We start from the raw sequence: 13,763 nt of genomic DNA, 5'->3' as shown, positions 1-13,763 counted from the left end.
ATTATTATTATTATTATTATTATTATTATTATTATTATTATTATTATTGGATATTTCAGTTGTTTACCACATTGTGCTGCTGCTTAATACCTCAATTTTTTACCACGTGTGGAACATGATGGTCAAGTGTGTATTTTTATTAAAATGATGGCGCCCCCTGGCGGTCCAGGGACTTAACTATCTGTTTACAGGAGGTAACAGCCCTGGCAGACAGACAAGAACAGAAAAAATGACTCGTATGATTCAGTTACACGATTCCAAATAGATGAATTCTTGTGTGTAAATGAGTCCCCTGGGTGGTGTGGTGTTTTGATAGTGGTGTTTTGTGGAAGCTGTCTTTAAATTTGAAGTGAATAAGGATCTGGAAGGGGCAGATGTGTTTCTGAAGAAACAAACTTTATCTCAGAAGTCCCATGGACGTTAATAATATTAGCAGTATTAATTAGACCCTAATGAAGCCCAGGCTCCTGGTGATTTAATTAAAGTTTGAACTGAACACGGTTCATTCTCACGTGTTCTGTGTGTTATAGAGGGGCCGTGGTTATCAGGACAACGTCCTACGTTTTTTACCATACAGCTATATATGGTTGTAATGACAATACTGTAAAAGCTTCTTGACTTGACTTGACTAATAGAATGAACCACAAACAACTTATAAGATCTGCACCGTGTGAGGTGAGAGAATGCTGTGTTTTCATCTTTACTCCATTATCCAGCTAGCTGCGCTAACATGCTACTGTGCCGACCGAGACTGTATTGAAGGAGGTAGGACTCGTTGCGGGGATATTTGTGTTTATATCAGCAATGCTTGGTGCCAAAATGCTGGTTTTGTTCATAAACACTGTTCTTCACTGGTAGTGTTCATTATTATCAAGTGCCGAACCTTCTACCTTCTACCTTCTACTGAGGCTCTCAGTAAACTTTACCAGGATATCAGCAAGCAACAGACAGCACAAGCGAACGGATTTCTCATCACTGCTGGGGACTTTAATCATGCATATTTAAGGTCTGTCCTAACAAAACTTCATCAACACATAGACTTTCCCACAAGGGGCAATAATACATTGGACTTTACATACACCAACAGCAAAGGAGCATACAAAGCCTCCCTCCTCCCCCACCTCAGACTCTCTGTCCACATCAAGTCAAGAAGTTTTTATTGTCATTACAACCATATATAGCTGTTACAGTACACAGTGACATGAGACAACGTTTCTCCAGGATCAGGGTGTTACATACAACAAACACAGGGCTATAAGGACTTAGTAAGTTAGTCCTAGATACATAAAGTGTATCTGTGTAACCTGGTGTACACAGTGCAGGACAAGACAAACAAGACAGAAAGACAAAGACAGTGCAGGACAAAAGACAGTGCATCACAAAAAAGACAATACACAAAAATCACCATCATCACCTTCTTTCCGACGGGAAAGAATTAGACAAGGGCAGGGCAGACAAGTGAACACGAAACATAAACAAAACACACATGGCATCAGTAAAAGGTCTGGGCTAAATCCTGAAACTCCTGAATGACAAACACCACATTGATGTCCAAGAAACTACTTCCTCTGCAAATTTAGAAAGGCAAGAGTCCCAACTTCCATCATGTGCTCCTTCTACCGTGGCACCACTGAGAGCATCCTCACCAGCTGCATCACTGTGTGGTACACGGGCTGTACTGCCTCCTGTTCAAACACTCTGCAACGCATAGTGAATGCAGCCAGTAAGATCATCGGTGTCTCTCTGCTCTCCATTATGGATGTCTTCCACAGCCACCTCACTAGTAGAGCCATCAGAATCGCTGCTGATGGCTCACAGCCCTCAAACCTCTACTTCAGTCTGCTGCCTTCAGGGAGAAGGTACCGGAGCCTCCAGGCTCGCTCCACACAACCTTCAAACATCTTCATCCATCAGGTTTACATTACTTTACTTTACATTAATTGAGTTGAAACAGTTAACACCACAGATAACATCACAGTTAACACCACAGATAACACCACAGTTAACACCACAGATAACACCACAGATAACACCACAGATAACATCACAGTTAACACCACAGATAACACCACAGTTAACACCACAGATAACACCACAGTTAACACCATAGTTAACACCACAGTTAACAACAGATGCAACAAACATTAACATTTACAGCATGTGACAGACTCTTATCCAGAGTGATGTACAGAAGTGCTTAAGTCTCTATCATTGAACACATTAACGCTGGTTCACTACTGTAGTTTATATACTTAGATACCATGAGTTTAAAATATTGGTCAAAGTTTTAATGAAAAATAGAAACAGAACAGAAAGCTGCTACAACACAGCTATGTGCTATTAACCACAACACACACATACACACACATACACACAAACACATACACAAAAAACACACAAAACACACAAAAACACACACACATACACACAAAACACACACAAACACACACACATACACAAACACATACACACACATACACACAAACACATACACACGTGAAATGTTGTTAAATTGCGAAACTGCAATAAAAACAACATTATTCTGAGAAACCTCAAAAGAAAGAAAACAGAACAGAAATCAGCAGAGTGAACGCACACAAGAGCGTAATCTAACCACGTGACGCAGCAGGCACGCAGAGGGAGCGCGCGCACTAATAAACCTTAACAGTCGTGACGAAACATGGAAGGCGCTACACCAAAAATAATAAAGTTCGGGTACCGGGAGGAGAGAAGAGAAGAGGAGAGGAGAGGAGAGGAGAGGAGAGAAGAGGAGAGGAGAGGAGAGGAGAAGAGGAGAGGAGAGGAGAGGAGAGGAGAGAAGAGGAGAGGAGAGAAGAGGAGAGGAGAAGAGGAGAGGAGACGAGAAGAAGAGAGGAGAGGAGAGGAGAAGAGAAGAGAAGAGAAGAAGAGAAGAGGAGGAGAGGAGAGGAGAGAAGAGAAGAGAAGAGAGTAGAGGAGAGGAGAGGAGAGAAGTAGAGAGGAGAGGAGTAGAGAGGAGAGGAGAGGAGAAAAGTAGAGAGGAGAGGAGCGGAGAAGAGAGGAGAGGAGAGGAGAAGAGAGGAGTGAAGTGGAGTAGAGAGGAGAGGAGAGGAGAGGAGAAGAGAGGAGAGGAGAGGAGAGGAGAAGAGAGGAGGAAAGGAGAGGAGAGGAGAGGAAGGGAGAGGAGAGGAGAGGAGAGGAGAGAAGAGTAGGGAGAAGAGGAGAGGAGAGGGGAGAGGAGAGGAGGAGAGGAGAGGAGGAGAGGAGAGGAGAGGAGGAGAGGAGAGGAGGAGAGGAGAGGAGAGGAGAGGAGAAGAGAGGAGAGGAGGAGAGGAGAGGAGAGGAGAGGAGAGGAGGAGAGGAGAGGAGAGGAGAAGAGGAGAGGAGAGGAGAGGAGAGGAGAAGAGGAGAGGAGAGGAGAGGAGGAGAGGAGAGGAGAGGAGAGGAGAAGAGGAGAGGAGAGGAGAGGAGGAGAGGAGAGGAGAGGAGAGGAGGAGAGGAGAGAAGAGGAGAGGAGAGAAGAGGAGAGGAGCAGGATGCGACCACATCGCTCACAATTGAATGACAAAGTTCTATCTAATTAAATTTTTTGCAAGCGCCATGTAGTGTAAATGTTTGGTGACTGTTTATGTGGAAATGTCAGCTGTTATACAATAACACTTATAATTGGTCTTTAGTGTTAGGGTTTGTGTGTAAAGTGTATGATCGTTTATGGGGATGTACATATATATAAAAACATAAATATAAATATAAATATAAAAAACTTCAGAGTTGCAAGCACAGTCATATTCTTGTCTCGCATGCGCACACACACACACACACACACACACACACACACACACATTCAATTTAAAGGGACAGTTCACCCAAAAATAAATAAATTCTTTTATAATTTTCTCACCCTCATGATGTTACAAACCTGTATAAATGTCTTTGTCCTGATGAACACGGAGGAAGATATTTTATGGAATGTTTGTAACCAAACCCTTCATGAGCCCCATTCACTTCTATAGTATTCTTTGTCCCCACTATAGAAGTGAATGGGGCTCATGAAGGGTTTGGTTATAAACAGTCCTCAAAATATCTACATGTGTGTTCATCAGGACAAAGACATTTATACAGGTTTGTAACATCATGATGGCGAGAAAAAGATAACAGAATTTTCATTTTTAGGTGAACAATCGCTTTAATTAATAAATTACACTCACTCTAATCATATCTCTCTCTCTCTCTCTCTCTCTCTCTCTCTCTCTCTCTCTCTCTCTTCTGCCATGTTTGAGGCATATTGAAACTTTTCATGCTTTTATGTTGGCCTTATTTCAGTTACTTTTACATCTTATTCTTTGTAGTTTTGATTTTTATTCATTTTTAGATTTTTATTGTATTTACAACTCACCTGTATGTGGTGACCTTTTAAAAATAAATGCATATAATCATTTTTGTTGCAAATAAAACTGTCATAGTCCATAAATACTGTAGATTTAACTTTATTTAATATATACATGGGGGGCATGGTGGCTTAGTGGTTAGCACGTTCGCCTCACACCTCCAGGGTCGGGGTTCGATTCCCGCCTCCACCTTGTGTGTGTGGAGTTTGCATGTTCTCCACGTGCCTCGGGGGTTTCCTCCGGGTACTCCGGTTTCCTCCCCCGGTCCAAAGACATGCATGGTAGGGTGATTGGCATCTCTGGAAAAATTGTCCGTAGTGAGTGAATGAGAGTGTGTGTGTGTGTGTGTGCCCTGTGATGGGTTGGCACTCCGTCCAGGGTGTATCCTGCCTTGATGCCCGATGACTCCTGAGATAGGCACAGGCTCCCTGTGACCCGAGGTAGTTCGGATAAGCGGTAGAAGATGAATGAATGAATAATATATACATTTAGTTAAATCATCAAACATCTGTATGACTTTCCAGTGACTCGCTTGACTCAAGCTACGACTTGACTTGACTTGCTTGACATAAAGCAGTGACTTGACTTGACTTGACTCTCACAAAAAATGACTCGGACTTGCTTGAGACTTGAAGGTTAAGACTTGAGACTTACTTGTGACTTGCACATGTGTGACTTACTCCCACCTCTGCAAAACACACACACAAACAAACAAAACACACACGCAAACACACACACATACATGCAAACACAAACACAGAAAAGACACACATACACACAAAACACACACAAACACACACACACAAAACACACCTACACACTTGAACTGCTATTAAACTGTTAAATTGTGAAACTGCAATAAAAAACTCAACATTATTCTGAGAAACCTCAAAAGAAAGAAAAGAAAACAGAACAGAAATCAGCAGAGGGAACTTTAAACTGCAACCTCATCACCCACAAAACACACACACATACACACACACACAAACATAGACACACACACAAATACACACACACGTACACACACAAACATAGACAAACACACAAACAAACACACAAACATAGACACACAAACACACACACAAACACGCACACATACACACAGTCACAAACACACACACATACACACAAAACACACACATAAACACACAAAACACACACATACACACAGTCACACAAACACGCACACATACACACAAAACACACATACACACAGTCACACAAACACTCACACAAACACACAAACAGACATACACACACAAACACGCACACACACAAACATAGACACACACAAACACACAGTCACACAAACACACACACATGCACACAAAACACACACAAACACACACACACAAACACACAAACACACACACATACATACACACGAAACACACATGCACACACACAAACACACACACATACACAGACAAATACACACACATACACACACACACAAAAACACACATTCACACACATACACACACAATAACTCAAGTGAAAGCTCACTTCTCCAGTGTCGTAATTAAACATTTCCTGAGGCGATGTTATGAAGCTGTGTGTGTTTTGTGTGTGTGTGTTTTGTGTATATTACAGATTCTTCCCTCAACATGACTTTCATTTTAGAAAATGAAATGATTTTGTTTTCCTGACATTTTAAACTAATTAAATAATTAAGTAATTTGCATGATATGTTTATTATTTTATATAAATATTATAAACATTTTTAATTATCTTGTCTAATTCAGGATTAAATTCTGGCTGAAACTGAATATGCAGGAACTTTTTACATGACAGGACTTCCACATTCTGTTATCACACACACACAAAACACACACACAAACACACACACACACACACTCACTCAAACACACATACACACACATCCACACACACACACACACACTCTCTCTCTCACACACACACAAAACACACACACAAACACACACACTCACACACATACACATCCACACTCACACACTCACTCACAAACACATACACACATCCACACACACACACACATACACATACACACAAAACACACAAACACACACACATATACACAAAACACACATACACACAAAACACACACACACATACATACACACGAAACACACATGCACACACACAAAACAAACACACATACACACACATGAACACACGCACACACATACACACACACATACATACAAAACACACACACACACTCACATACACACACAAACACACATACACACACACAAACATACACACACATACACACAAACATACACATACATACATATACACATACGCACACACAAACACACACTCACATACACACAAAACACACATACACACACATAAAAACACACACAGGCACACATACACACACAATAACTCAAGTGAAAGCTCACTTCTCCAGTGTCGTAATTAAACATTTCCTGAGGCGATGTTATGAAGCTGTGTGTGTTTTGTGTGTGTGTTTTGTGTGTGTGTGTTTTGTGTATATTACAGATTCTTCCCTCAACATGACTTTCATTTTAGAAAATGAAATGATTTTGTTTTCCTGACATTTTAAACTAATTAAATAATTAAGTAATTTGCATGATATGTTTATTATTTTATATAAATATTATAAACATTTTTAATTATCTTGTCTAATTCAGGATTAAATTCTGGCTGAAACTGAATATGCAGGAACTTTTTACATGACAGGACTTCCACATTCTGTTATCACACACACACAAAACACACACACAAACACACACACACACACACTCACTCAAACACACATACACACACATCCACACACACACACACACACTCTCTCTCTCACACACACACAAAACACACACACAAACACACACACTCACACACATACACATCCACACTCACACACTCACTCACAAACACATACACACATCCACACACACACACACATACACATACACACAAAACACACAAACACACACACATATACACAAAACACACATACACACAAAACACACACACACATACATACACACGAAACACACATGCACACACACAAAACAAACACACATACACACACAAAACACACACAAACACACACACAAATACACATACATACACACAAAACACACAAACACAAAAACGCACACTCACACAAAACACAAACACAAAACACACATACACACACACAAACACACACACATACATACACACATGCGCACACACACACAAAACACACACACACACACAGAACACACAAAGAAACACACACTCTCACACACACACAAAACACACAAACACAAACACACACATACACAGACAAACACACACACACACAAAACACACCTATACACTTGAACTGCTATTAAACTGTTAAATTGTGAAACTGCAATAAAAAACTCTTAACATTATTCTGAGAAACCTCAAAAGAAAGAAAAGAAAACAGAACAGAAATCAGCAGAGGGAACTTTAAACTGCCACCTCATCACCCACAAAACACACACACATACACACACACAAACATAGACACACACAAACACACACACATACACACAAACATAGACAAACACAAACAAACACTCACACAAACACACAAACATAGACACACACACACATACACACACATACACACACAAACACGTACACATACACACAAAACACACACATACACACACACAAACATAGACACACACACACAAACATAGACACACAAACACACACATACACAAAAACACACACACAAACACGCACACACAAACACACACACATATACACAAACACACACAAACACACAAAACACACACATACACACAAATACACACACATACACACACAAACACACAAAACACACACAATACACACAAACATAACAAAACACACACAAACAAACACACACTCACACAAACACACACACATACACACACAAACACACACAAACACAAACAAACACAAAACACAAACACACACATACACACAAAACACACACAAACACACACTCACACAAACACACACATACACACACAAACAAACACACATACATACACATGACACACACATACACACACACATACATACACACAAAACACACACACACTCACATACACACACAAACACACATACACACACACACAAACATACACACAAACATACACACACATACATATACACATACGCACACACAAAAACACACACACATACACACACATACACACAAACACAAACACACATACACACACAAACAAACACACATACATACACATGAACACACGCACACACATACACACACACATACATACAAAACACACACACACACTCACATACACACACAAACACACATACACACACACAAACATACACACACATACACACAAACATACACATACATACATATACACATACGCACACACAAACACACACTCACATACACACAAAACACACATACACACACATAAAAACACACACAGGCACACATACACACACAATAACTCAAGTGAAAGCTCACTTCTCCAGTGTCGTAATTAAACATTTCCTGAGGCGATGTTATGAAGCTGTGTGTGTTTTGTGTGTGTGTTTTGTGTGTGTGTGTTTTGTGTATATTACAGATTCTTCCCTCAACATGACTTTCATTTTAGAAAATGAAATGATTTTGTTTTCCTGACATTTTAAACTAATTAAATAATTAAGTAATTTGCATGATATGTTTATTATTTTATATAAATATTATAAACATTTTTAATTATCTTGTCTAATTCAGGATTAAATTCTGGCTGAAACTGAATATGCAGGAACTTTTTACATGACAGGACTTCCACATTCTGTTATCACACACACACAAACACACACACACATCCACACACACACACACACACACACACTCACACACACTCACTCACACACACATCCACACACACACATCCACACTCACACACTCACACACACACAGACACATCCACACACCCACACACACACATACACACACACACACACTCACACACACACACACACTCACACACACTCACTCACTCACACACACTCACTCACACACACACATCCACACACACACATCCACACACACACACTCACAGACACACAGTATAAAACTCTGCTCATGTACACAGTGTGTTAACAGAGAACATTCACAGTCACACTTCTCTGTAGAACGAGTAACACTCTTCTAACATTCCTGAGCTCACGTCATTACTAACATCTTAAAGGCATCAGAAAACTCACAGACGGATAAAAAGTGCAGTGTTTCGTTCTTCATTCTTACAGAGATGGCAACCTGGATGATTGTGCTGTTTGTGTCAATGTCTGGAAGCCTCTCACTTTCTGAACGAGGTAGGACTCATTTCATCTTATTCATGTTAATGAAGTTTAGAAGCAGTTTGTGTTGCTGACTGAGAACTTTATGAATAATTAAGGAATAAACTAACGTCTAATAAAACCCCATGTTACCGTCTGTAGAACCAGAATATTTCAGTCCACGGAGCTGCAAAGAGCTGATGCTCAGATATAAGACGAATGAAGGTTTGTGTGAAAATGATTTCTTATAAAACAGCAGAAAAATCCAAATTCAGAACGTAACTCAGAACATGAGGTTGATTATTTTGTCCCTGCTCCTGCAGATGGACTTTATTACCTGACCACGGCGAGCGGTGTGGTGTATCAGACCTACTGTGATATGACCACAGCAGGAGGAGGATGGACTTTGGTGGCCAGTGTTCACGAGAACAACATGTATGGGAAATGCACCACCGGTCAGTGCTCCAGCTTCATCTCTTCATTTTAATACAATTCAGCTAACGTTTATCTAACGCTCCTCTAACCTTTCTCTAATCTAAAGGAGATCGCTGGTCCAGTCAGCAGGGTAACAGTCCGAACGTACCTGAAGGAGACGGCTCGTGGAGTAACACCGTCACATTCGGCACTGCAGAAGCCGCAACCAGCGACGACTTTAAGGTCCAAAACCAAATAAATTAACACACAAACCTGAACACATGAGAGACTGGAAAAAATATCATTAAAGTATTGTCACATTTACACTCATCACAACATCGAGCTCCAAATATACACTCACAGTGTTCAGTACAAACCTCTTCTTCACCCTCTTACTTTATCCCACAGAATCCTGGGTATTATGACATCACAGCGAAGGACGTAGCAGTGTGGCACGTTCCTAATAACGAACAAGTGAACCGCTGGAAACTAACATCGTTCCTGCGCTACCACACGGACACCCAATTCCTCAACAGCTACAAAGGAAACCTCTACAATCTCTTCAAGGTGACACAACACACTTATCCCTTACTGGGAGAAAGGAATGCTGATAAATATATAGCTACAAACTGACGCTAACTACTTATACATTCACCATTTTTAATTCAGTCTTCTCCTGATTTCAGCAATTCCCAGTGAAATACAACATAGGAAGTTGTCCTGATAACCACGGCCCCTCTATTCCCGTAGTGTATGATGTTGGAGACGCCACATCCAACCACAACCTGTTTGGACCCGATGCCAGAGGTGGAGTATAGAAGATAATTAACATGACAGTTTGGCTTTCCTCACAAGTGTTAGATGGTTGTTACCATAGTAACCTTGTATTCTGACAGGTCTGAGTATTTTAATCATTTATAAATATATATCTTAATGTCTCCTCAGCGTATACCAAGCCTGGATTCATCACATTCCGACCGATAAATACAGAAAGGGCGGCGATGGCGATCTGCTCCGGAGTCAAACCAATAAACTGCAACACAGAACACGTGAGAATGAACCTTGTTCAGTTCAAACTTTAATTAAATCACCAGGAGCCTGGGCTTCATTAGGGTCTAATTAATACTGCTAATATTATTAACGTCCATGGGACTTCTGAGATAAAGTTTGTTTCTTCAGAAACACATCTGCCCCTTCCAGATCCTTATTCACTTCAAAATTAAAGACAGCTTCCACAAAACACCACCATCAAAACACCACACCACCCAGGGGACTCATTTACACACAAGAATTCATCCATATGGAATCATATAACTGAATCATATGAGTCATTTTTCAAATGTAAATGAATCAAATGAGGAATCATTTACACACAGAAGTTCTTGTCTGTCTGCCAGGGCTGTTACCTTCTGTAAACCTAAAGTCCCTGTACCGCCAGGGGGTGAAACTCCAGAGTTAACAAGCTGTGAGTGTTCTGGAGCCAATGTATCCAGACTGATGTGTGTGTGTGTGTGTGTGTGTGTGTAGTCCTGTATAGGAGGAGGTGGATATTTTCATGAAGCATCAAGTCAGTGTGGTGATTTCACCAGCTTAGACTGGCATGGTTACGGTACTCACACCGGCTCTAGTGCCAGTAAACAGTTGATCGAGGCGGCGGTGCTCATCTTCTACCGCTGAGACACTGAACATATATCAGACCTTCAGGAACCTATCATAAATCTGTTAAACAAATTACAGTTTAACCAAATAAATGATTTTCATCTCTGTCTCTGAAAACTGTGTCTTTTTTAACTGTATCTGCATCATGATGTATTATGACAGTTGTATTCTACATTGTAAGATGGTACATTGTTAGATTTACGACCAGCTGCCCTTGGTTTGACTGCACCCAGTTGTGGAGGTCAGTACCCGAACCCCCAGGTTCTTTTGGTTCTGTGTGGTCCCACTAAAATCTAAGCAGCCAAAAGCTACAACTGAGCCGTACAACTGCAGTAGTACAACCATATATTAAGAAACCTGGTCTAGGCCACTCTTTACTAGCTAACTTCAGACCTATCTCCAGACTGCCCTTTCTTTCTAAGGTCTTAGGAAATATTGTCTATACAGACCTGAAATCATTTCTGGATGAAGATCACATCCTGGAGGTTTTCCAGTCTGGCTTTAAAACACTGCACAGCACAGAGTCAGCCTTGTTAAGGGTTTTAATGACATCCTCATTGCTTCTGATGCTGGTGATTTTGTCATCCTCGTCCTGCTGGACCTAACAGCTGCCTTTGATACAGTTGACTATTGCAATTTAATATCTCATCTAGGTCAACTTGTGGGTGTCCGTGGCCCTGTTACTCTTTTCGCTTTATCTGCTTCCCCTGGGATCCATCCTTAGACACCATGGGATTTCCTTTCACCGTTATGCAGATGATACCCAAATCTTCATACCTCCTTGAAAGACATGAATCGTCTGTTGCACTTCTCCTTTCATGTCTTGATGACATTAAAGCTTGGATGGCAGTGAATTTTCTCCATTTTAATGATAACAAGACATAGGTGACGTTGTTTGGCCCAAATAGCTCCTGTAAGTCCCCTCCTGTTGACCAGGGTCATTTTGGCATCCTATGTTATACCTGTGGTATCTAATTTGGGCTTTAAAATGGATGTAGATCTTAAATTGAATAGCAAAATTAGTGCAGTTGTGAAGTCCAGCTTTTTTCACCTAATTCGCCTGGCAAAAATAAAACCTCTTGTGTCCAGGCAACAATTTGAGACAGTAATCCATGCCTTTATTGCATCTCAACTGGATTACTGTAACGCACTTTATATTGGTCTTAGCCAGTCTTCGCTGTCTCGCATTTAATTAGTCCAAAATGCTGCTGCACGTCTTTTAACTGGTTCAGGGAAGTATGACCATAAAACACCAATTTTGGCTTCACTTCACTGGCAGCAGGGTTCAGTTTAGCGAACATTAGCGCTGTGCTGCATGAAGGAAGCTTAGCGATTGCTCTGTAGAACTAAAAGTCTTATGCTAACACCTCATGAAGTCTGTGATTGGTTGACTGTCTACCACATTTAGCCTAAGATCCACCCACAGTGATCCATAAACACCTGTCAGTCAAAATCAGGATGTGTGCAGTGGTCCTTCTGACATAAGAAATGCTGTTCACTGGCTGAAATCACACACATGTCTAAATGTTTTATTTTTTGTTAAAACTAGGAATCTTAAACTAGCTTCATGATGTAATCAGATTATATTAGCTAAATATGAACAGCTAGCTGAATGACAGCTCACTGAAATGAGGTGATAAATACAGATCCCTAATTAGCATTGCAGATGTCAGTTAGATACCTACAGTCACTCAGATTCAAGATTCAAGTTTTTTATTTGTCACATACACAATTATATAGGGCATATATAACCAGCAGTGATATGTGAGTCAGGTCCGCTCCATGGACATTGCACTTATTAGAAAAACACAACAATGAAAGAATGAGATAAAAGTAAACAATGAAAATATAAGAATAAAATATAAAAAATATGTATACTGTAGAATAGAAAATAATGTGCATGCAAGTAAACTGTAGTTATAAATATAAGATACACAGGGATGTACAAGAGGCAATGTGCATTTGTGCATTATACTGTGGTCTTAAATATTAAGATACACAGGAATGTGCAATGAGGCAAATGTGCAAACAGGTTGACACTTTCAGTATGTC

At 40.4% G+C, this 13,763-nt stretch overlaps 1 protein-coding gene across 1 annotated transcript; it reads left to right on the top strand.

Annotated features, from left to right (window-relative positions):
- The first annotated feature begins 9,440 nt into the window (after positions 1-9,440).
- Positions 9,441-11,818, top strand: LOC132861164 (intelectin-like). The gene is made up of 8 exons (XM_060892555.1): positions 9,441-9,674; positions 9,801-9,863; positions 9,962-10,093; positions 10,180-10,295; positions 10,461-10,619; positions 10,739-10,859; positions 10,998-11,101; positions 11,580-11,818. Exons 1-8 carry the CDS (start codon positions 9,611-9,613, stop codon positions 11,727-11,729), a joined length of 909 nt encoding a protein of 302 aa, XP_060748538.1. The 5' UTR covers positions 9,441-9,610; the 3' UTR covers positions 11,730-11,818.
- Positions 11,819-13,763: the final 1,945 nt, after the last annotated feature.

The sequence above is a fragment of the Tachysurus vachellii genome, chromosome 2, assembly GCF_030014155.1.
Source record: "Tachysurus vachellii isolate PV-2020 chromosome 2, HZAU_Pvac_v1, whole genome shotgun sequence".
NCBI lineage: Eukaryota > Metazoa > Chordata > Actinopteri > Siluriformes > Bagridae > Tachysurus > Tachysurus vachellii.
Note: the sequence above shows the minus strand (reverse complement) of the source record. Positions and strands in the feature narration are given on the sequence as shown.